The sequence below is a fragment of the Pezoporus occidentalis genome, unplaced genomic scaffold, assembly GCF_034315485.1.
Source record: "Pezoporus occidentalis ecotype Australia unplaced genomic scaffold, CSIRO_AGI_Poc_V1 ctg122, whole genome shotgun sequence".
Lineage (NCBI taxonomy): Eukaryota > Metazoa > Chordata > Aves > Psittaciformes > Psittacidae > Pezoporus > Pezoporus occidentalis.
The window spans coordinates 480,001-506,142 of record NW_026913016.1 but is presented as its reverse complement, the minus strand read 5'-3'; the positions used below and the strand labels follow the sequence as shown (position 1 = coordinate 506,142).

The 26,142-nt window shown below is 39.0% G+C and overlaps 1 protein-coding gene across 6 annotated transcripts in view; it reads left to right on the top strand.

Moving 5' to 3' along the window:
- Positions 1-26,142, top strand: part of FNDC3A (fibronectin type III domain containing 3A) — a 125,514-nt gene that overhangs the window by 21,570 nt on the left and 77,802 nt on the right. For 4 of the 6 annotated variants that reach the window (XM_062607337.1, XM_062607336.1, XM_062607338.1 and 1 more), the window contains one exon: positions 23,056-23,131. The exons of 1 other annotated variant lie outside the window; for it this stretch is intronic. In XM_062607337.1, coding sequence (XP_062463321.1) covers positions 23,056-23,131 — 76 coding nt within the window. Of the gene's footprint in view, positions 1-12,835; positions 13,112-23,055; positions 23,132-26,142 lie in introns of those variants that run through there. One more of the 6 variants, XM_062607339.1, reaches the window with a different exon arrangement.

The following is a 26,142-nucleotide window of genomic DNA, read 5'->3' as shown; positions in this document are numbered from 1 at the left end:
AGCTGGTAATTTCATTGTAGAAAGCCATCCAGGTTTGTAAGGCATGATTTCCACTTTCTGAATCCATGCTGACTACTCCTGATCACCTTTCCATTTTTACTGTGTTTGGGAATGACTTCTAGGAAGATTTTCTCACTGACCTTCCCAGAGTTAAAGGTGATGTTGACTGGCCTGATGCTTCCTGGATCCTTCCCTCCTCCTTGTCCTTTTTAGAAGATTGCAGTGACATTTGCGTTTTTCCAGTCCTTGGGAACCTCCTGTAATCATCCTGACCTTTCAACATAGTTGAGACTGAGTTACTTGTTCTGCTTTCCCCCAAAATAAGACAATCAAGCCATGCTGTCAGGCTTACTCTGTAGTAGTGCAAAAATTTGAGTCGGATATAAATGCAAATGTTGTTTGGGGGATACTTTATCGTTATCCAACCCTAACTATTCTGTGATTCTATGATTTGTTTATATGTTGGTATTTCCTACATTAGATTAGTTAACTTGCAAGTTTTTGCTTAGCAGTAAGACATATGAGGATTGTTTAATCACTTCCTTCTCCTTGCATCTTACCAGAGATAACTATTACAATTATTGTGACTTATGTTGTATATACTGATTACTGAGTTATCAAATTAATAGAGACCATTCAGTACTTTTCTGGAACGATTCATATCATCAAGATAATCTGTTTCAAATACTTGAAGTTCTGCTAGCCATTTAGATGTGAAATAGTAGTACAAATATTTGAACATGTTAAGATGAAAGGTCTTAAGCTTCAAATGTCGAAGTATCTGATGAGGTTAAAGCCATAACTTTCCGCCATGTTTTAGAACAAAACAGTCCCTGAAGTTAGGGGAATGTGCATGTTCACGCAGAAAACATGGGGAAATTAAATTGTGCGGATGTTCATATGCTACTCTGTGCTGCTGTGGGAGACTTCTTCATTCTCTGTCCCACAGAACAAGGGACTACTGTTCGTTTCATAGGACAAAGCTGGCGTAGAGGAAAATCGAAGATCAAGCCTGTTAGCTCCTCCCTGTCTATTAAGCACAGAAGTACTGCCTTTGCACCTTCTCATCATTGCATTCAGGGTGCGTGGATAGTGTACTACTTGTATCTCGATGCATAAGAGTGGATGAAGTATGGAGAAGGTCCATAGGAGTTGATAGAAACCAAGTGACACTGAGAAATCGTGGTATGAGGGCAAAAAGTGCTTGAGAGTTTTTCATGTGAGGGTAAGTACTGCAGTGAGGATTTACTGATTATTGCTGAGGCTGGACAGGAAGGATGTGCTTGATTACATGAGTGGTGGGAGGAGGTAAATTTGTGATTGAGAGGAAAACGAGGAGGCAAGAGTTCAAACCACTTTCTTTAACACACTTTGTTTTCCTGATATTAGATTGATGTTAAATTGTTTCAGACAGTTTCTACAGCACCCAGTGCTATTCCAAGACAAATCAGTAAGTTGTTGACACAAGTTTGCAGCAGCCCTGGAGTTCTGGACCCTCTCTGCCTTTTCTGTACCTTCCCACTGTAGCTAACAGTTGCAAAGTGGGACATCCCTGTATAGTCTTGGTATCCTTTGTAACCAAAAAGGTAGATGGCACCCTCAAAGTAGCCCAAGACCTGTTAATCATTTCCATTTCTTTGGAGAATGGGATACATAGTGTGTGATTTTCAGTCACCTTTATTTCTCAGTGAGGTATAGCGAGGAAGTAATACTTCTAGTTTGGGAAACTGGTTGCTTATCCTCCAAACTTTATTCAGACGTTTAGATGCTTAGTGGGTTTTCCAAAAATCCCATTATGTGTGTGTATATATGTAGTATGGATCTCTGTGTGTGTAACCACCCTGACATCTGTTGGAAGGACGGTATGGCCCGGCACAAGCAATCCAGGAGGTTCCTCGATTGTGTAGAAGACAACTTCCTTCTGCAAGTAATAGAGGAGCTGACAAGGAGAAGTGCCATGCTTGACCTTGTGCTCACCAACAGGGAAGGGCTCATTGGAAATGTGACGCTCCAGGGCAGCCTTGAATGCAGCAATCATGAGATGCCCGAATTTGAGATCCTCAGGACACTGAGAAGGGTGTGCAGCAAGCTCACTGCCCTGGACTTCAAGAGAGCAGACTTTGGCCTCTTCAGGAACCTGCTTCGGAAGGTTCCATGGGATACAGCCCTAGAGGGCAGGGGGGCCCAAGACTCCTGGTGGATATTCAAGGATCACCTGCTAAAAGCTCAGGAGTGTTGCATCCCAACTAGAAGGAAGTGCAGCAGGAGGGCCAGGAGACTTCCTTGGATGGATAAGGAGCTGCTGAGGAAAATTCAAATTAAAAAAGAGGCTTATAAAAAGTGGAAGCAAGGTGGCCTGGGAAGAGTACAGGGATGTTGTCTGGGAAGCTAGGGACCAGGTTAGGAAAGCTAAGGCCCAGTTAAAATTAAACTTAGCTAGAGGTATTAAAGATAACAGAAAGGGATTCTACAAGTACATAGCAAATAAAAAACAGACTAGGGAGAACGTAGGCCCCCTCAGGAAGCTCTTGGGAGAACTGGCTACACAGGATTTGGAGAAGGCTGAGGTTCTGAATGACTTCTTTGCCTCGGTCTTCACTGGCAAAGGCTCTGACCAAACCACCCAAGTCTTGGAAGGCAGACACAGGGACTGTGAGAATGAAGACCTTGTGCCCACTGTAGGAGAGGAACTGGTTCGAGACCATCTTAAAAATCTGAACATACACAAGTCCATGGGTCCTGATGAGATCCATCTGTGGGTCCTGAAGGAGCTGGCAAATGAAGTTGCGAAGCCGCTGTCCATCATATTTGAAAAATCATGGCAGTCAGGTGAAGTTCCCGAGGACTGGAAAAAGGGAAATATAACCCCCATTTTCAAGAAGGGGAAAATGGATGACCCGGGGAATTACAGACCAGTCAGTCTCACCTCTGTGCCTGGCAAAATCTTGGAGCAGATTCTCCTGGAAGGCGCACATGAAAAACAACAAGGTGCTTGGTGACAGCCAGCATGGCTTCACTAAGGGGAAATCCTGCCTGACCAATTTGGTGGCCTTCTATGATAGGGCTACAGAACTGATGGACAGGGGTAGAGCAGTTGATGTCATCGACCTGGACTTGTATAAAACGTTCGACACTCTCCCACACGACATCCTTGTCTCTAAATTGGAGAGACATCAATTTGATGGATGGACCACTCATTGGATAAGAACTGGCAGGATGGCTGCACACAAAGAGTTGTGTTCAATGGCTCAATGTCCGGCTGGAGACCAGTAACGAGTGGTGTTCCTCAGGGATTGGTGTTGGGACCAGTCTTGTTTAACATCTTTGTTGGTGACATGGACAGTGGGATTGAGTGCGCCCTCAACAAGTTTACTGATGACACCAAGCTGTGTGGTTCGGTTGATACGCTGAAGGAAAGGAATGCCATCCGGGGGACCTTGACATGCTTGTGAGGTGGGCTGAAGTTTAACCATGCCAAGTGCAAGGTCCTACACCTGGGTGGGAGCAATCCCACGCACAGCTACAGGTTGGGCAGAGAAGAGATTCAGAGCAGCCCTGCAGAGAAGGACTTGAGGGTGCTGGTTGATGAGAAAATGAACATGAGCTGGCTGCAGTGTGCACTTGCAGCCCAGAAAGCCAATTGTATCCTGGGCTGCATCCAGAGGAGCATGACCAGCAGGTCGAAGGAGGTGATCCTGCCCCTCTACTCTGCTCTTGTGAGACCTCACCTGGAGTATTGTGTGCAGTTCTGGGGTCCTCAACATAAAAGGGACATGGAACTGTTGGAACAGGTCCAGAGAAGGGCCACGAGGATGATCACGGGACTGGAGCACCTCCCGTATGAAGATAGGCTGAGAAAGTTGTGGCTGTTCAGCCTGGAGAAGAGAAGGCTGTGTGGAGACCTCAGAGCAGCCTTCCAGTATCTGAAGGGGGCCTATAGGGATGCTGGGGAGGGACTCTTCATTAGGGACTGTAGTGACAGGACAAGGGGTAACGGGTTAAAACTTAAACAGGGGAAGTTTAGACTGGATATAAGGAGGAAATTCTTTCCTGTTAGGGTGGTGAGGCACTGGAATGGGTTGCCCAGGTAGGTTGTGAATGCTCCATCCCTGGCAGTGTTCAAGACCAGGCTGGATGAGGCCTTGTGTGATACGGTTTAGTGTGAGGTGTCCCTGCCCATGGCAGGGGGTTTGGAACTAGATGATCTTAAGGTCCTTTCTACCTCTAAATATTCTATGATTCTGTGATTCTAAATGTGTATACTGTGTGTGAGTTTAAGTGCAAATTCTTTGAACTGAGATATTTAGCTTCAAATCTCCAAGTAAGTATTTCTAAAAAAAGTTTCTCCTTTAAAAATTTAAACCTCTGATCTGAAAGGTATTATTAACCCCTTATCATAGGAGGAAGTCTTCAATCAGCAGAGTAATAGATGGCTATAAATACAAATAATTCTGAGAATTGCCTTTTGGCTTTCAGATTGTTTTTGTACATGGAGTCACAGCAAAAATATAGTGGTGAAGATGTAAACTAGATTACTAAATGACTTTCCTCAGCTTTAGTTCTGATGCTACTGTTTCTGAAAAGCATATGGTACGTTATAAAGTTCCAGCTTGCTTTGTTTTTGCCTTCCTGCTGAAAATGAAGCCTAGAACTGCATATGTTTCATGATCTTTTCCTATACAGGGAAAAAAAAAGCGTGTTATAAGTTGTTTAACAACATACACTGTTATAGCTGTTCTCACTGCTTTCCATATTGTGCTTTTTCCCTTTTATCTGTGGTTTGATTTCATAGAGTACTGAGTGTGTGCATGGCTGCTTTTTTTTGGGGGGGGAGGGGGGGTGGGGTGCGGTTCGTACTTCCCTTTTGACTCTGTTGAATTAGCAGATAAGTCTAAATTTTTCTTTTTGGAGATTCATTAAAGTGTGCTTTTGCTGGCAGTTATTCTTCTGTCCTTCAGTGACTTCATAGCATTGAAGTACCCCAGAACCATATTCACTGGACCCATTGAAAGTCTTGTGCTCGTAATGCTGCAGTGCCAGCTTATGGAAGCTGGTTATCAAGCTGTATTTTTTCAAGGCTTACTTCTGTATAGCAGCCATCACTGGAAAATGCATAATCAAGGTCATGTGGAACATTTTATATACAAAAAAAATCTCTTCCAAAGAAGTTTTTCAACTAGTGGTTGGCTATGATGTTCTATAAAGAGCAGCACAAAAAAGAAAAAAAGGTTATAAGGATGTGAGTTTGATGCCTCAAGGTTATTGAATCCTTCTGTATCTAAGTTAATCATAGGTTTTGATAAAGTTTTGTCTTAGTTAAGTGTAATTTATTATTTTTGCCTTAGAGATCAGAATTTTCTCTTGTGTCTTTATCCTTGATTCCAGATGCATTGAAAACTTGCTTTAAATTACCTAGAAGTCATCATTCTCAGCAAAAAGAGTGAATTCAAAATTCTTTGGTATATAGTTATAGAATCATAGAATGCTTTGGGTTGGAAAGGACCTTAAGATCATCAAGTTCCAACCTCCCTGCCGTGGGCAGGGACACCTCACACTATACCATGTTGCCCAAGGCTCTGCCCAACCTGACCGTGAACACTGCCAAGGATGGAGCATTTACCACTTCTTTGGCCAGCCTGTTCCAGTGCCTCACCACCCTCACAGTAAAGTTATATCTAACCTCAACTTCCCCTGTTTAAGTTTAAACCCGTTGCCTATTGTCTTATCACTACAGTCCCTGATAAGAGTTCCTCTCCAACATCCCTATAGCTCCCCTTCAGGTACTGGAATGCTGCTATGAATACTGTGCTGCTTTTGGTTAGTAGAAAGCAGCATCAGATTTATTACACAATTTATAAATCCAGATATATTTATTTTAGTATTTGCTGCCTCAAAATAAATGTAGAAACAAGAGTGAAGGCTGTGTAGTTCATAGCCTTTCGTACTTGTATTCACTATGAAAATTCATGGAATGAAATATACTCATAAAACTTCACTGAGTAATCCTCCTTTCTCCCTAAAATGTCATTTTTATTTGTATGATATGAATCCTAGATTAATTTTAGTCTCTGATACAGTAGATTCCTCCCAAGATACTTGAGGAAAGAGTTCCTCTGTTGAATGAATTTCTTCAGAAATGGCCATTTGGGAGAATTGGGTAACATCTGAAATCTGATTTAAAGTCTGTTAGTCACTTTAGGTTGTTAATATTGTTGTCAATGGGGTGAAATAAGCATGTCTGGAAGATCTGTACTTTTGGGGAGTTTTGGTTTTGGGGGTTGTTTGGATTTTTTTTTTTTTTTTTTTGTGAGTGTTTTTAGGTGAGAAGGTGCAAGTTGCCTGGAGCTGTAAGCATTGAGGTAGTCTAGTTCCTCTCTGCAGTCTGTTGCAAATGGGCCCAGTCCCCAAACCTGTGTGCTTCTGTCAGTTAGGTTTGGAAGGATACGCTTATGTCCAAGCAGTGTCGTGGCACCAGGCATGTTCCTTGGTCCCCTTCTCTCTCCTTCTCTTTGCTATTGGACACTCGATGCTGAATAAGCCAAGACCTGAATGCCAAAATCCAAGACCTACAGTCACCCTTATTGCTTACATACATTTCTTCAGAAGCCAGCTGTTTTAATCTCTCAGTTAAATTTTTATCACCACTTACAGTTTTGCAAAGTCATACTCTTAACTACAGAAACTCCACTTGTAAAATACATGAGAATTACACACTTTGCAAACAAGTAACCTGGAGCACAGCCACTGCTAGCTGTGTTTTTTTCCCTAGGAAGCATTTCTCCACCTAGAGGGTGGTCACACAGTGGAACAGACTTCCTGGAGAAGTGGTTGATGCCCCAAGCCTGTCAGTGTTTAAAACAGATTTGGACAATATCCTTAATAACATGCTTTAACTTGGTCAGCTGTCAACTGGTCAGGCAGTTGAACTAGATAATCCCTGTAGGTTCCTTCCAACTGAAATAGTCAGTTCCATTCCCTGGTGACTGAGAGGTTTCTCTATATATAATTGGGCAAAGTACATCTAACCCTCTGCATATTACAGAATTAACGCTTTACAGAGCAGCCAAAATGACATTCTCCAGGAAGAGAGCGACTCAGGTTTATACACCATAGCAAAAATGGCCCTGGACTCCCCTTTTTTTTTTACCTTTTCTTTTTGAAGTGGAGGAAAAAATATATGGGAAGAGGTTGGGGTTGTAGAGATTTCTCCCACCAAGCCCTGACTAAGGTTTCTCAACATGATCAAATTGAGGGTGCAGCCTTTAATTTCACTTCCAGCTCAGGTTCCTGTTGTCACAGTGTTTTGATATACAGTGATACCCAGATTTGCGCAAATCTGGGAATGAAAGGCTACTTTAGAAGTAAACTCCTGCCATTCTATTTTTATTTTTTAAATTAAATGCTATTTTGAGTAACTACAGAATAAGTTCTTCCGTTGGCACTCCCTTTCGTGCTCCATTTAAGGTAGAAATGTTAAAGACACATCCATCAGTCTTAAATATTACGGGCTTTTAACTTGCGTATCACCCAAATGGGAATCTGAGCTGTAAGAAGCAATGTTGGGAAATACCAAGTTCTCTTATAGTCCATATACTTTCTAAACCAATGGCTTATATGTTCCTTAAATCTTCTAAGCTCTTCAGGAACTGAATGTCCAAATTCAGTTTCAGCTTGCTTATTTGTATTTTTTTCTTAATTGTTACAAGTGCCTTGCAGAAAAGGGGATAGTTTTTAAAGGATATTTATTACAAATTTTGATGAGAGTTGTTGTTTACTTGGGTTCTTTCAAAAAGGAGAATGTGGTACCTTTTTCTCCCACCTATCACTTCAGCCCTTGAAACAACTATATAAATTAGAGAATACTGCACTGCCAGAGTGACCTCAGCTACTACTTGTCTGGCAAAGATCTCCAGGAGTAACATGCTGGTACTTGCTGGTTGTAGAGGAGAGAAACAAAGTGTCTCTTCTGCTTCCTGGGTCCCCTTTTTGCACTTCAGAAGGAGAAAGGAAGTCAGGACAAGGGCTCAAGGGGCTCTCTCTCAGCCTACAGAAGGGGAATCAACTGTGGCTTTGTAACCCTTCTGGAATAATGTATTCAGCTTTAAGCCAAAGGTTGATCATGACTGCTTTATAATGTTGGATATTGTTTCTTGGTGAATGCGTAACTGGTTGCACACACTTAACAGACATGTCCAGATATTACTAACAAAGAAATTCTTTTAAGTAAACTACCATTAACTTGCATCATCATTAGCAAATCTGTTAACTGCCCACCTTGCTTTGTTCATCTTGGCCAACTTTCATAATGTTTGTAAGATTTTTTTTGTTGTTGTTGTTCATTACTAGGTGTTCTATGGAAAAGAAAAAAAGCTCTCCACAATGGCACAACTGTTCCACTTGTTTCAAATGTGAGCTAACCAGCAAACTAATTCTTCCCCTCTTCTCAGCATTAAGGTCTTCACAATAGAGAACATGGAAGCAAGCAGTCTTCAGAAGTAGTTTTTTCTGTTTTTTGCATATGGAAACACCAAATAGTACCTATTTGACATAAGAGTGCTTTGTGGCAACTGCTGGTACAGCCTGCAGTCAAAGATGAAGTGCAGCTGAGAAGTGTCTTCAGTTTTGATGCTTAATTGAAATAACTGCAAGGGTGTTTTGATTCCACAGGTTGTGTGAAGAAGTCAGCATTATTACAGGAAGATAAGATTATTTTATTTATTTTAAAATACAATATCTAAAAATCCTGTTGCAAGTCAGATAAAATCTTCCAAATGCCTGGCATTTGGAGCAATGTCACATGTACTGCTTTAGATGTTTAGATTTTTAATTTTTAACTATTTTTTTTTTTTTTAGAAATTAGGTTTTTGATTCTCTGAACTCTCAGTAGCATCTTAAGCAACTGGGGGTCGTAGGATTGGCTTTTTTTTTTTTTCAATTTTAACTTTCAATTCAGACAGTCTTTGTTAAATTAATTAGTTTTCCAAAATTAATTCAGCAGTCTTCAAAGTTTCTCGGTACAAATTAAACGAAAGTTACTCCCTGATTCTGTTTTGGACTGTTGCAAATATGCAGATTGATTAGGAAAAGTGCCAGCTAAAGGGAGCAGCCCCAGCACAGTATTACCTGAGAGCTTAACCCTTGCTACCACTTTGCTGTGCTGTACAAGCTCAGGTTTGCTTAACATTATAAAGCTGAAGTCGTGTGTATTTCAGGCAACAAATCATTGTGAAATGAGAATAATCTGATTGAAGTCTTCCAGTTTTTACTTCTAGAGGCTGATGTGTCTAAACATTGGCCAGGACTAGACGCCTCAGAAGACTCCAGAGTTCAATGACTGCCCCTAATACTGCTTCCTTCTAATACCCTGTAAACAAGGATTGGTTTAAAACATTGAAGCACAAATGTTTGTCTGTTGCATTATCCAGATTCTTTGAAACACTTCTGCTACCCTAATGTTTATGCTTTGACTGATCTAAAGATACAGTGGGATTATTTTAAGTAGTGAATTTTCTGTGCTGCTAACCACAGACTGTGTCAGTGCTAATAAAACAGATTGGGTTTGCTGTGAATGAGTCACATAAAACCTTGCTTAGCCAAGCTGTGAGATCTGAGAATGCAAAAGAGAAGACAAAGCAGAAACAAGTAAATCAAAATTGTAAGTATTTCTCTGTAATGAAGAATGAGACACACGCTTACAGAACATGCACTGACTCCCACTGTTGTATGTGGACACTAACAAGTCTTGAACATTCACAGTGACCTTAGATGCAGATTTTAAAGTTTATCTTTTACTGGTTCTTCTCAGAAAACTGTTTTTACAAAGCAGGACTCCAAACAATCTTCCCTCCTCAGTGATCAGCTTTCTGCTGATCATCTTTCATATGAAGAGAAGGGAGAGAAACGTGAATACAGTAAGAATTAGAAATAACCTGTTCATAAATAAAATTATTTGCTAGAATAAAAAAAAAAACAACAAAATCACCAGTTTTCGGATATTTCTAAGCTGCCTTTTGGAAAAAAAAAAGTGAAAGCTTATTGAAATCTGTAGGTTTTGAATATCAGTGCCACTGAACAGTCTAGTCATCTTTCCAACCTCTCTGTTTCCAGTTGCTTCTAGGGATATTCTGTTGTCTTGGTGCTTTCAGTGGTGCTGACACTATCTTGTAGCAGTGGTTAAAGATGAAACGTTTGCTGATTTTATTATCTGTCAGTTGCCTTTTAGAAATATGATGCAGTCTCCTGTTCTCTGAAAATACACATAGGCCTTAGGAGCATGTCACTGAAAATAAGGCTTCTTTCTCTTGCTTTCTTCAGGACATGCTGCTGCTACATTTGTAAACTGAAATAATTTGCATTGTATTGGGTTTGGTTGGTTTTTTTTTCCTCAAAATCCCAAACATGTAAATTGTTACTGCAATATATTATGTAATAATTAATTCTGTGTGGATTTCCTCCCTAGTCCTGAAAAGCAAGATTTGTTAATGGCCTTTGTTACCTGTACTTTCCTGTTCTTTTTTTTTGCATATGGAAACCAACTTAGGAACCAACTTATATGGGGCAGTTAGATCCCTCTAAATTATCAGTCAATATTGGCAGATGCTGGGGTAGAGAGTTGTGTAGTTGTGGGAAACCTGTAAATTGAAATTTGCTCAAATAAATCTGTTGAAAACCTGAAGATTTTAGAACTTCAGTGTTAACAGCATTATATATCGTGTTACTTGGACAAAGATCAATGTCTGTAGGACACATTTAAATAACAAGAATCCTGTTTTCTTCTGTCATTCATACTAAACCCAGAAGCTGTTTAAGGAGAAAAAAAAAAATCTGATTACTTTTTCTTATAAATACCAAGAAATGTTGTGTGCTTAATCTGCTTTGAATTAGCATGGTACAGTACAGAGCTCAACCTAAAGTTTTCAGAAATCTCTATTGGCTACTAACCAACGTAAATGAGAGGGGAAGAAATCTTTAGGAAGTCTAAAAGAAGATGGAGGTAGAAGAATCTTATGAAAGGTGACTAAGTAAGAATTAGTTGGAAGTAACACTCTTCACAACCATGAAATTCTTAAATTGTTTTAAATTGCCAAAGGCTTAAGACACTTTTAATTTAGCATTTATTACTGATGTTTCAGCTGTTCTGATGTAATAATCTTATGCTGTCTACAAAACCTGTTACATAGATCTTTTGCATTTTTCTATTTAATCTGTTTTCTAAGTGTTGGTGAGTTTGATTGTGGAGAAGAGTTTATAGCCTCATTAGCATCGTTATATGAACAGCAGATCTTGAATACACAATCAACGGAAAAATGACTTGTGCTGCATTGTAACTGACATCACCTTTGCTGGACCACAGATGTGATTCCATCTGGCAATTCATGTGCTGCTAATGAATAACAACACTGAAGTCTTTCAGTATACTTGATCAGTAGCATATAGGGACATACAAATACTAGTCTTAATAACTGGGAAAGTCTGGCGTAGGTGAGATGACAAACCCAGATCTCAGTAAGTCCTTGTCAGAGCCACAGAGGAGTTAGCATTTTGAGACTGTGTCCAATTTTCCGTGTTCTCTGGACCACACTCTGTGGAGCCAACCTAGATATAAAGATTTTCCTTGCAACAAGAAACTGTATGTAGGTGAAAAAAAATCTGTTTTGAAAAGCAAATGTTTTCAATAATAAAATAATGTTTGATATGAATAACTGAAACCTTGAGCCTAGAAAGCTTTTAATTGGTGAAAAATTTCACGCTGATCAAAGAGTAGGAATATGACTTGAAGTGAAAGAAATTACTTTTTTATTGTAGGTAGGCTGTAGGTTTGAGTCCTTTTACATAAAAGTGTATGTGTATGTACACTTGCTTATTATTTTTTAAGACATTACTGTCCAAGTCAAGTTTTAGTTTTTTTTTTATTCCTCAGGCAACATTTCATCGTAATCTCATGTTGTCACGTTCCAGATACCAACTGGTTACGAAGGAGTTTCGTGTACCTTGCCCACCTGTGGGTTAGGACTTAAACCAGAGTGACGCATATGTGGTATTTGAAGTAGTTTTCCACAAGGAGGGAGGGCTGTGTGTTTTGCCCTGCATAGCTGTCTTTCCATCGATGAGGGTATGCCAGTGGGCCCTGCTGTCATTGGGATTAAAGATTGCAGATGTGAGATTGCCAGAAATTAGTACTGGAGGTTTTCAGTTCAGGTCTCAAATGGAGAATATTGGAGGAAAACTAACTCTATCAGCCATCTGAAATGTCTTACCTTTTATTAGGTATTAATAGGATATAGTGTTACAGTGTTATTTAGGGCAGACATATTAATTATACAGCAAAAGTGGGAAGCATGCTTCTTTCATGCCTTTTAATAAACTCACAGTATAGAGTAACACAGTATTTAAGTGAGCCCAATAGAATCCAGTTGATTATTTCTTTGGTATATTCCTTCTTTTTTTTTTTCTTTTTTTTTTTATGTATCTTACAAAGTGCCACCCTCCCTTCCTCCTCCTTTCTGCGTGATTTGCAAGCTGAAGTCATGAGCTGCATCATAGATTCAAGTATAAAGTCAGGAGCTGGTTAATTCCAAGCTAGTGCTATCTGGCAATCAGGAGGCTAAATTAAAATGCGTTATAAAATAGCATATATTTGGAAGCTTTGTTCTCTTAAACCCGAACCGTCTGTTGACTGACGTTAGATGATCCAGAAGCAGATGCTGCAGCAGCTATTTGTTGATTTAGTTGCTATGGTGACATGATACATTCGTGTACAGCAGGAAGCTCACTGTACGTTGGCTAATTTGATAGGAAGGAAGGCTTGAGGTAGGTATTGCTGACTATATTGTTAATTGATCCTACCTTTCACATCCTGCCTCCACACACTTTGTGGATGCACAGCTACAGAGGAAGGCAAAGGGAGATACTCTGGCGTGGCTCTAGGTTAAGGTGCCCTGTTAAAAGAAGGGGGGGGAGGCAGTGCTTATCACATCACCGAAGATTGCCTCAGTATTGAATGAATGGAAAAGATTGGAGCAGCCGGGGTGGTGACTGTTGAATCTTCCTTCATCCTTTGTCACTGTGGTAGCACCAGTTGAATGAGAGAAATAAAAGGATGCGAGCAACAGTAAGTCAAAGTGCTAAGGCTTTTGAAATGGGTTAGGAGATAAATTGTGTCACTAATTAACATCTTGATTGGAGCTATTAGTGCAGAAAAATGTAATTGTTCTAAATATTTGCCCTAATGACGGAGCATAAATGTGACTCTGCCTGGAAGTTGTATTATATTATAGTCACCCTTTTCCAGAAATACACCCTATTTTAATCTTGTTGCTGACAGACTGTTAAAGATGCAGTGTACATCTTACAAAGAGCTTGGCTGTACCACCCACCACCCTCTTAACAGGTTTAATTAAGTGTTTTAAAAATGTTTGGAGTCAGAATGGCCAAGAGCATTAAATACAGCCTTACCTTAAATTCATGAAATGTTCAAAAAATGAATTTATCTTTGTCCTTTGAGCTACAAATCTTCTCATCAGTACTGCTGAACTAATTTGAGTTGCAGTAATTTTAGACAAACCACTACTGTCTTTTTTTTTTATGTTGATAATGCATTTAGTAATATGGTTTTGGTAAAGTCTTGCCATTAGTTGTGATTTTTTGGCTGACAGTCATTTGCTACTGACTCAGTACCTGTGACCTTATAATGCTAAATGTATATATTTTCAGATTAATAGGAAACAAAACCGAAAAAAAAAAACCAACCCCTCTTGTCTCTTTCCTACAACACAGAAAATATAATTGTTTCTGCTGGCGCAGAAGTGGATTATGATTTGGTTCTCCTTAAATTATGGTTTCAGAGGTCCAGGGAAATGTTTTGGAACACTTCACTCTCTTGTTTTCTAGGAAGTTAGTTTGGAGGGAAAAAACAGTATACCTTACAACCCCCAAAACAGCACACGTTTCCCCCCACCCCAACCCACTCCAGGATGAGAGAACAGAACTCTGCTTTTCAGTCATACTATTTTGCTCCAATTTGTAATCTTTCTTGTTGTATAGAAGTCTTTTACTACGTTATTTCATTTAAAAACCTGCTTTAACCACAGTTGCCATATACTCTAATTTCTTCATATTCATACTTCATATTCATACTCATAATTTCTTCATATCATAAAATATTTTAGCAATGGATAAAATTTATTGTAGCTTTCTCCCCCACTTTCTCATTGCCTTCTTACTTCCCCCCATTTTTCAGTATCTTAGTATGTATGCCAGACTATGAACTGACTTTGCTAATAAAGGGTTGCTTTTTAATTTCAATTTTTTGCTATGCTATATTTAGTGGTCGATCTATTAGCATTGTTGTCACATGTATTCAGAGGCTTTTAACTTGGCTGGAAAATTTGTCTGAGATTTCACTCATTCTGGAAAAATATGTAAGTTCAAAGTGTAACTTCGAGAGGAAGATATCAAGTAACCCATTCAGTTCCTCTGCCCTTAAATGTGAAGTGGGGGGTGGCCAGGGAGAGGGAAGAATTCCAAATATCCCTTTACACTGAAATTCAATCCGCTTCTTTGGTTTTCTTTCCTTTGTGGCAGTAGACAGTGCTAGCCTGTGGAGAGAACAGAGTGCCAGTTCTCATATAGGCTTATCCCACAATTTCACACATAACACAAAGTATTTAATGCATTTTGGTTCCTTTAGCCTCAGCCAGGATTAACAAAAATTAACCTTTTTCTTTTCCCCTTCAGGCTGGTAGTCCTTGATACCGAAGGCTGTGAGAGCTAAGATTTTTTTTGGGGGGGAGGTTAAGAAAGCTCAATGTCTGTAGACTTTTCTTTAATGCAAATGCAAAAATATTTCTGTCATATTGCAGTAACTCTAAAATGGTAGTTTCAGTCTTTCAGCTAAGACTGTGCTCATTGGAAATAAAGCCATAGGTATTAGGAAAACTAAGTATTTTGAAACTGTGTTGTATATTCAATATCTAATAATTTCTTCTACAGGCAGATAAGCTTTTGGGTATGAAAGCATTTATTTGGGCAACACAATTTGTTACCTGCTACAAAAGAATTGAAAATGTGGCTGTGAATACCAAACTTGTAAACAAAATTTTGCTGTATCTGAATTGAATATCTTGATGTTTGTGTGGGCTTAGAAGAGTTAGAAACTATTTCAGTCTGATCCTTTTAGAAATACGAGTATTATTTGACCAGCAGCTGTAAAATGTGTAATACTCAAAATCATCCTTATGTGGTAAGGATAAGCTAGGCTGTCTTCCGCAAATCTTACTCAAATCTGTCTTTCAAAAACTTCCCCATAATTTTTTGGAGCAGGATGGAGGAGAAGTTTAGTAACTGTCTTAATTCTGGATTTGTTTTGTTTTGTGCCTGTGTGAAAAATCATCTATTGTACTTCTAGACACAATCATTTGTGGTCTGGGTGGCTTAGAGTTTTGGGTTTTTTAAAATTCAGACTAAATGTAAACTTACAGAACCTAAAAAATAAATTAAAAATATCTGTTCTGTATATTAGCAATAATAAAATTTGTGTATATAGCTTTTTTTTTCAAATAAAATTTCTTTTGCCTTACAGAACCGCTGCATATATGTATTGAATAGAAGTGGCAAAATATTTTTGAGATGCTGTTTTTTTGCTGGCTGTATTGGGCCTGCATGTGTATTTGGGGAGGGAGCCTTATTCAGACAGGTGTATAATAGTGAGCAAAAGCAGAAAAACATGTCAAACTTGCTGTGACATATTTTTAGTAGGTTTTTAGAGCTCATTGACTTATTTCAGGTTGTGCTTACTGGCTTTTCTTCTGTCCATAAGCACAAAAATACTTTAGACTTTCAATTGTATTTACAGTTTCTGCTGTGGAAAGGCACTGCTTTAAAATAGTGAAATAACATGCTGGTGGATTAGTCCTAAGCTGTTTTGTTTTCCTGCCATGTAAATCTTTCACCTCACCTATGGCTCTTCTCAGGTTGAATCCAGTTTTTCAGTTGTTACTTCATGATAATATCCATAGGTTTTATTTTGGTCTTGCTTACTAATCACCTGATGGAGAACAGTCAATTGTACAAGCCTATTTATAGTTTATCACTTGTTTTGTGACGGAGAGCACTGGGAAAATATTTCCCTGCTTGTTGTAATGTAAATATGTGTTTCTGATGATGCCTTTCTTTCTTTTCAGCTGACTGAAATTATTTTAAAACGTAACAATCTGCTAATATATCACTACTTCCAGTAGCAGGGTTGGAAGTGCAAGTACAGAGAGATGATTGTAGAAGTGTGTCTCTTAGTGACAGAATGAAGAGTTGGTTTTAATTGTTATTTCAGTGAATTTAATGGATTTGGGGCCTTAATCAGTGTGCAAGCAAACATATGCAAAGCAAGATTAGGTAGCTCTGTGTTTTAAATTTCATTCTGTGCCTCGCTGTGTTCCAGTGAAGAAATACCTTAACCTGCATATTCATCTGGTGCAAGCAAAATGTTAGGCTGCTTATGTGGAAGTAGTCTGTATCCATAAAGACAAGGATTAGTAAGATATCTATCAGCTACATTTTGTATCATTGCCATTCTGCTTTTAAAAGACATTGCTGTGACCATATTGGTGAGAGCAAAATACCTCTAAGAGTCTTATTTTGGCTTCTGCAGCCTCTGCTTCTTGCTGATAAGTTACTTCTAGACCTTCCTGGAGATAAGTGTTAGCATTTGGTCTTAAGTTTTTTCCCGTTTTTTTGGAGCAGCCGTCTGAGTCAAGGTGGCTGCAGCTCTGCCTTGCACAGATTTCCCTTCTACCTTTTGTTGCTTGTATTATTAGCCTTACAGGGTTTTCTGTGACTGCAGCCATTTTTATGAAATTCATTTGTTGTATTAGAAATAAGCTGAAAACGTGGAAAAAAAGAAACATTCAACTCCTTTCCTGGTTCAGTCTGCAGAAACATCCTAAAGTTTCTCTTGCAGATAGTGAAGAGTTTACTAATAAAAATAAAAAACATCGAGCATTCACCTCTTGGAATATTTGTACTGCCTTTGATTCTTTAGATGCAAAATGAGAATACTTTCTCATCCTACTCACACTGATGTAGTAAAGCTAAATCATATATGAGATCTTCAGATGAAATTGTTGTTAAATTATCATTATAGCTGTTGATAGTTGTATGTCCAGTCAATGTTGCATGTCTCTGTAGGATGTGATCATAATACTTAAGCTACAATAAAGTGATATTTTAATTTGGAATTCTTCAGGGAGTGAAATATTATAAAATAGTTTTGTATAGAATTGTTGTATTCTAAGAGTGTATTTATTATATAAGGCCAGTTCAAATTGTGATTTAAGGTGAAGGACAGATTTTCAAAGCTAATTAAGAGGTTGTACCTTAAGTAGTCCTTCAAAAAGGCAAAAAGTTGCAATGCTGCTTCAGACAACTCTTGGGAATTGTGTATGTATTAGTAATTTAAGGGTGCTCAGGAATATTCCTGGAGACTGAGGCTGAGTGTCATGTAACAAGTCAGTTCTAGTAAACTATCTTTTCTTCCAGAAAGAGTGTTTGCAAACTGCGTGATAAGACTGGTCTCAGGAATAGTTCACAGTGTTGTTGTACTCAGGACTACAGTAACATGGTTCATCGTTGCAGGTGACTGTTCCAGCACCTGCAAATGCTCCTCAGCACTGCTTACTTTGCTAATACAGATGTGGGTTTAGGTACCACTGATGTGGTCAAAGGGATGAAGCAGTTATCCTAGGAGAGATTAGAAACATTAGGACCCCTCAGTTTGCAGGCAGTACGCCAAGGAAGGGGAAATTGCTGAAGCTTAAGAAAACATTGAAGGAGGTGGGTGAAATTTCCTCAGGACTGTTCAGCAAATCCTATAGCACAGAAATTAAGGAACATTTAACTAATTGGAGATGGTTTTAAAATGGCTGAGAAGTGAACTTTAGACTTGCTGCTGCAGGCAATTCAAAGCATAAATGAACTCAAAGAGTACAGGTAAACTGGGGGACAGTAACAGAGATGGACTTAAAGATGTGGCCTGGCTCACCTGCTCTCCTTAAATAGCATCTCAATTGATATGTTAGAGACAGAATACTGGGCTAGATGGACTGCTGATCCAGACAATGAGGACATTTCTTGTGTTCTTATTTGGCAGTTTAGAAAGCAATTTCAGAAAAAACGTACTGAGCTTTCTAGCATATGGTATGATTCAGTTTTGTTAGGAAGCTGGTCTTTGCCAATCTGGGCTATGTTATCTTGAACTGACAGTTGATGGGCAGCAAAGTAAATGTTTTGAAATCAGGAAAAAAGTCAAGTATTCCATGCTAAGGTGGGGATTTAATGAACACTGTTCCTGTTTGCAAAGCCTTTCTATGTTTTTAGGGTGGATTTTGCTTTTAGTATTGTGCAAAGAAGAAACCTCTAAAATCCATACCTATTTAATTAAACTACTACAAAGCTTAGCAGTTTTTCATTTGATCTGGATTTATCTTCCAAAATATCCTTTGTAGAGTAAATTAAGTACCATTGAAAATCATGATATTCCACTGTTAAAACAGACAAGTCTTTGGCAACTGATGTTTCAGGTACTTCAAACTTTAGTCATTGGGCTGGTAATTTTGTTTTATTTAAGCAAGAACTGTTTTTAGCATAAGTATGTAGCTGCACTCTTGTCAGCTTGTATGCTAATCTCTGGAAAGAGATTCTGTACTGTTTTTCATCAGGAACTATATTGAGGTCATGTACATCATCATTAAATAACCGTTTAAAGGAAACTATTTAAAGTCCCAGTGGAAATGACACAAACCTAGTTGCTGACCTAATACTCCCATTTCTTAATAGCAATGCCTTAATATGTTTTGAACTTGAGGCAGTATGTTGAGTCAGAGTTGTGTTAGCACTGAGAAATTACATTTTTAAATATTACTGGGTTCTATTATAATTGGTTATGCTTTAAAAGTGCTTGTGGTATTCTAGAGCTTGTATCAAGGCCTCAATGTCTGAAGTTCACGTTATTTTTGTGAAGCCTGTGAAGTCCTTTATTAGAGTTGATTCAGAAAAGAGATTTAGAAAGAGAAATGGCATTTGAAAAGTGGCTGTGTTAAAGGTGCCTCCCACAGAGATTGACACATCACAAATGAGGGTTTTTTCAGATTATCATAGTTATCTTAGAGGAGCAGGCAACAGAAATCTGGATATAATAATGCATGTTAGCATTTGGATAGCAGAGCTTTAGATGCCTTTAGTAAAGCAACAGGATTTGTCACCAAAAGATTGAAGCATGGGAAGAGAGGCCAAACTATCAGATTTTTCCAAAACTCTTTGTTTAGTTTGAGCCAACGTGAATGTTTTGCCCAGAAGAGGAAGGAGGTCAAGGTCTAGAATATTCACTGTGAAAGACAAGGGCCTTGGTTTTCGTAAGTATTGATGTCATGGTTCATGAAGAGCTTGTGGGTCAATGAGATGTGCAAGCCTGCACCAATTCACCCACAGTGAGATTAAGGAGCTATAAATACTGAGCAATCTGTAGATTTTATTTGCCTAACACATAATGCTGTGAAAGATCCATGTTAACTTTCCCTTTAGAGAAATTTTCTTGCATCTTGGATTATTTGCAGCAGACTTCTATTAGATAGTAGGGAATCCCTGTGAGTGATTAGCAACATCTCTTCTGAACAGAAAGATATCAGTCTCTGTCTGTGCACAGCTTTACCTTTTTTTTTTTTAACCTTTCTTATTTCAAATTGAATCTATTGAGGTGGTAAGTGCCAGAAATGTCCTCCTCAAATCAGTGATTACTCTATGGGGTTCAGCAGTGGTAAGGCTGGTCCAGCAACAGTGCTGGTCACATTGACACGTATTACCCCAACACAAAGACTTTTGAAGACAGCAGTTCTTGAAACTTCTGACCCTTGATTCAGACTCTCTTTTGGCACACATGGCAACAAATACAGCCTGTCTTTGAGCAGTTGTAAAATACAAATGGGAATGCACAATGTCAAAGCAAGGCTGAAAGTGGAGCTGGTGAAGTAAGAGTCAGGCATCAAGCAGACTGATAGTCCATTGACAAAAAGGCTCTATTTCCTGCTCCTGGGAACTGAGTGTCTAATTAAACTACATTAAATCAGCAAGTCTCCCCACCCTTTTGAGCAGAATTTGAATGTCCACAGAGATCTGAAAATCTGATGACATCTGAAGTGTTTCAGAACAGTGCTGGGCTCCATCAGAAGACCTGTTGTCTCGTGCACAGCCACTGCTGAGAAGTGTTCCCTCTCACTGTGTTACCTCATAGCTGGCATGCTGAGCCTTTACTTTCTCAGACTAGCTGTGAAGAACAGAGTTAAGATCTGGGGCTCCCAGCATAAGGAGTGTGTGGACCTCTTGGAGCATGTCCAGAGGAGGGCCATGAAGATGCTCAGGGGGCTGGAGCGTCTCCCATATGAAGATGGGTTGAGAGCTGGGCTTGTTCAGCCTGGAGAAGGCTCCGGGGAGACCTTAGGGCAGCTTCCAGTGGCTGAAGGGGGCCTGCAAGACATCTGTAGAGGAACTTTTGACCAGGGGGAATGGCTTTAAATTTAAAGAGGGTAGACTTAGATTGGATATTAGGAAAAAATTCTTCCCTGTGCAGCTCGTGAGGTGCCAGCACAGGTTGCCCAGAGAAGCTGTGGTTGCCCCATCCCTGGCAGTGTTCAAGGCCAGGTTGGATGGAGCTTTGTGCAGCCTGGTCTAGTGGAAGGTGTCCCTGCCCATGGCAGGGGGGTTGGAACTGGATGATCTTTAAGGTCCCTTCCAACCCAAACCATTCTATGATTCTCATGTGGGAAAAACTGCTATAAAAGAAAATCAGGAGGCAGAGAGCTCATTTGCTGCAGTAGGGCTAGCACATGTATTCCCTTGCTGAAATCCAGTCTGCTAGCTGGAGCCTCCAGTTTGGTTGTCCTGCAGCAGAAGTCTGGAGAAAGAAAACCAGCAGGTTGTCAAGGCAACATTACTCAGGTTACCAACCTCTGGCTCTTGCAGAGATAAAAATGGGAACAATGCAGGAATACCAGTCATCTTCCATTCCCTGTTACTTTAGAAGAAGGAATAAAGGGAATTATACCAGCCATTACCCTAAAACTTGAGGGGTTTGCAGCTTTTCTGTTTCTCATAGTTCATATGGTAGAGACCAAGAATATTGAACTGAAAATTGTACAGATTGACATGTCAGTTGCAGCCAGAATGGTTCATGCTAGAAGTTAGGGCATAGTAAATCAGCTTGGTAAATGCTAAAGACTTGGGTAAATGTGGCTTTCCAGCCCACATATAAGAAATGGAAAGATGTTCTTGTGTATTCCTGTGAAGCTTTTAGATACTTTTATTCCAGTCTAAATTTCAAGCTAAAACTTTCAATTGTAGCAGAGAGGGGAAAGAAAATCAATGAGATATGTCTTCAAAAAGTTATGCCTGCTTGGGGAGTCTGAAAAAGAAATTGTAAGAACTTACCCACTCATATTTCTCTCCTTCATCATGTTTTGAAGCTGATAGCCAGTTGTTACATTGCTGCCTTCCAGCACTTCACAATGAACTCTGGCAATACACTGTTTTCTGAAGATTTGTAAGTTTTTTTTAAAGTTCATGTCTAAAATCCTGTTACATTTAGATTATAATATGGATGCTCACTCTTACTGAATTTTGTATTCAAATGCAAGTTAGAAGATCTGAAAAATCTGTTACCATGTAAATAGTGATAGTTAATTGTTTTTTCTCAAAGAGCCTAAAGCTTCCAGAGACATCTTTCTCCTGTAATAGCACTGTACCACACGAAACAAAGTAGTATTTTTAAAGTGCATGCTCAAAACTGAGCTAAATCAGTATTGAATCATATGGCCCAAGTTAGGAAATGTGAATATCCATCATATACCATTGGCACTGCAGCTATTTTAGGGTAGTACTTGCCATCTTTTCATTACTTTATAAAGTTGCTCTACCAGAGTGGGAGGAATTCGTATGATTTCTGCCTTTTCCTCACCCTTTCCTTTCTCTCTGGTGTTCCTAAAATGAGTAACAAGTTTCCTGGTTTTTTTTTTTTGTACACATGATCAATTTTACTTTCTTTTAACAGAGTAAATTTTTGGCCATAATGTTGAGGAGTTCTGTATGTAAAGTCTTGTCTCTGATTCACACTGGGAGGAAGAAATACACTCTATTTAGACACATGCAAGAAAGAGTGAAGAAGAAGGTGTCCAGAAAGGAAATTGTGAAATGCACCTGCTCTTCTGTTGTTTTTCCCTTTGTTCATCATTTTAGCTGGGTTCTTTATGTTTACAAACTTTTCTGTCAGAGAAAGGGAAGTTTCAAGTGGGAATACAGAAGGCAAAATGGTTAACAGGCTTCTGCTTTGGTCATGTCAGACTTCTGCTGTTTACTTTGGCTGATAAAGTGCACTTTGCTATCAATTTTGCATTGCTTGGGTTTACAGAATTAGGATAAACAGCTTTCCACAAATAAAACTGTACATATGCTTCAGGCTGTGCATCTGGTGCACTTACTTAGTCATGACTTAAATAATGTTTTATCTTTGCATGTGCAAACATGCTTGGATCATAACTATAAGGAAGTGACACAATATTTCCCTCACGTTGAAAACTGTCAAGTGCTTCTGATGAAAATTCTATCACTGGGAATTCTAGGCTTCCTTTGGAAACTTCATGTAATTGTTTGATTAATGTCAAAGTTAATGTAATTTGTTCAGATAATTTAAGCTGTACAAATAGATTTTTAATTATACTAAGTGGTTGACAAAATAAGATTTGTACAGGTACTGATTTACTCGGTTGTTATTCTCTCCTTGGTTCTTTGAAAAATGGTTGTTTAAAAATATCTGTGCTTGTTCTTGCTCTTATCTCTTTTTCTCTGTGGGATGAAGGCAGCAAGCTGTTTGAAGTGAAAAATAATGTATTTACTAACCAGGGGAAACAAAAAAAGTTTTTTTCTTTCCCAGTAAAACTTTTATTTTTTTTTTCTTTTTGTCCTTACCAGACTTTTATGTTCCTGTGTAATGGTTGTAAACACTCTTTTATTTTTAAGGTTATTCTTGTGCAAGTTAATCCAGGGGAAGCATTTACAATAAGAAGAGAAGATGGACAGTTTCAGTGCATTACAGGTAAAGCTGATACATTTCTTCTAATATTTCCCGAGTCTGCATCAGGATTAATAACAGGCAATTTGTGTCGTTGAAAGTAAAAGACTGACAGAAATTATTTTAAGTACAAGAGCTGTTTAAAGACATAAAATATTATGTACTAAGGATCATTGGATTTAGATTTCATTACCATAAACAAAGTACTTTTTTTTATATTGGATGAAATTAAATTTCTTGGGGAGGGGAAGGGGAGAACATTTTCAGTTTGCAAAGCAAACAGAGAAGTGTGCTGGCAGCAGCTTTTGACTAACCTCATTCATCACAGAGACCTCAAATTAAAAGCTACATTTGTTGATTTGGTTTGAGTTTTGATTTTTTTTTTATTCTTTGCTGTCATGCAGACATTGTTCGCCTGTCCCAACTGTAGCTGTGTTATCCCACTATTAGTTTTTCATTATATCTAGGGGCTAAATTGTGTCCTTTCTGAGTTCTTGCAAGTGCAGCTTCAAAATACAAATGCTTTGTCTAAACATAGTATCCCCATATGTAATGGTCAGTTGTTTTCTGTTCTGAATGAAAATAGCTACCAGTTAAGCCTATCTACAGCTGCAAGAAATGAGCAGTCATGCTGCTAATCAGAACACTGCTTTAATGTGTTACAAGAGTTACAAGTTATCCACAGATTCAGCTATCAGAACTTTTCTTTTTTTTTTTTTTTTTTGTAATCCTGCCTTATTTTTTCTTGATGTTGGCCCAGCTTCAACAGACATCATTCTGGGAAGTTGAAGCAAGTATTTTCCAGCTTCTTTCCCCCATCTCTCCAATCTGAGAGGAAAGGTCTGGTTTCTAGTGGCGTAGGCAGGTCCTTTGGCTGCAAAATAACTGATTAAAAGGACACCTTGGATTGAAATTAAGTTTACAACAACAATTCTTGAAGTTTACATGTCTGTTAGCACCATTTTCCAAAACTGTGCTGATTGCATAGTATTGTTACTTCTTTTGAGCCACAAATAGATCAGTGTTGCAGTTTACAGTTCTATAGGGCTTATTTAAACATGGTGTGTAATAATTACATGACAGTATCAGAGGAAAATACAGGGGGATTTGCCTTGCAATTCAAGTTAAGGAACAGGTAAGATGTATTTTACTTCTGTTGCACAAAACAGTGAGGATGGTGGCATGCATTTTAATTTTTGATTTATTAGATGGGCTTGAGGGGGGTAGAATGACTTGACGCTTTCCTTGCATGATCATCTTTAAAGCTGGAAGTGTGTGATGTCCTGCAAAAATACTGAGATCATATATTTATAGATACGTTTCTAGCCTTTCATGGTACAGCTTTTATCCTTGCTTGGTCCCTCTTGCTTTCTGAGTAGGCAGCCCACTATTGTGATTTGATTCAGCTACTGATTTCTTCATGCTTTAAATATGAAAGTGAGTGTTAGCAATTATTAGACAGTTGTTCATGGGACTCCCTGGGTGTAAGCCAAGGTATGGTCTTTACAACTTTCCTGAAAAGTGGCACTGGCAGTTTAGGAACGTATATCCCAAATCATTTCCACAGCTTTTGCAAACATCCTGTTATATATTTTTCTTCTCCTGTCCCCTTCCAGGAGTTGAAAGTACAGCTTGCAGTTGGTAGTAAAACAGTGAGCATAGAGGTTTTTCATACCTATACATCTACTAACCTTAGCACACAATCTGATTTGCACACGATCTTATGAAAGTTGCTTTTCTGGTCTGTTCTTGACACTCCTGAGACATTTCTGTGTTTTGAGTGCCATGCTGATGGATCTTTCTACTTTTGGGCTTCTTGCTTCTTTCTGGCTTAAAAAAAGAAATTCAGTTAGTAATTGATGCTGTACCTTTCTCATTATATGCATTGCAACTAATGAGGAATGTCTACTTTCCTGTTTTCTGTGTAGAGATTTGTGTAAAGGGAACCATTTCAGATGGTGTACAGTGTAGGGTGTGATTTGATATTGGTGTCCTTTTCGCTCTGCCACAACTTTTCAAACATAGTTTGCCCTTGACTTGGCCACAGAATAGATGACCAGTCTGCAAAATGGGTTACAGCCACAGAAGACTATTGCACTGACTAAAGAAAGCATACATCAGTTTTCTGATCTTTTCTTCACTGGATGCACTCGGTTATTAGGTCAAAGAAAAGTTAAAGATGAGGAAATACTTAATGAGTGTGGTTTGGAGGAAACCTTATAAACATGCAGATATGCTTATTTTTAAAAGGCATGAAGAAAGCAAAGAGCTGAAATTTAGTGGAGATGCAGTCAGTGGGAGTTTAATTTAGTCATTATAAGGCTTCTTAATACTTTTTTCCAATCTCAGCTTTTCCTATAAATATTTACCCATCAATACATGACTGTATTGACTTAAAAGTCTCTGCGAAGAATGCATATTTAGCTTTTTCTGTGGTGTACTATGTAAAAAGAGGTAGCATTACATACGTTAAGCGTGTATCTATATGATGGCTTGGCTTCGCGAATGAAAATTTGGGAAGGGCTTTAACCACGCTTACTACAAGCACGATGACCAAGTGCATGTGGAATATGCAAATCTGGTTGGAAAAAAGGCTGCTTAGGCAATCAGGGAGTGTCCAACCAGGACTGTCATCTCCTGAGTAATCTCGAGCGACCCATGCCCTGGTCCGCCCACATGTGGTTGGATCTGAAGCTACCCTTGCACCCTGTCACCTGCCGTTTCAACCCTCGCCTGTCCATACAGACAAGTGAGAGTGAGCCCTTCCGTCCTGCGCAGTGGATTTTTTAGGTGAGGCACAGCATGCACAGAACTGGCTTCACCCTTTACACCTGAGGTTTAACTGCCACAGCCTAGCGAGCTAGGATGGTGACAGCAAAGTCCTCAGGTCGTAGGTTTTGTAAGAGTGTCCTCTTAGATGGAAGACCTTACAAGGCTAGACGAGCTCCATCTGCCTGGGTTTGAAGATAGGAGTTTTCCTTCTTCTATGAGGAAGGCCTGTCTTCGCTAACGAAGATTCAGGAAGGGCTTTAATA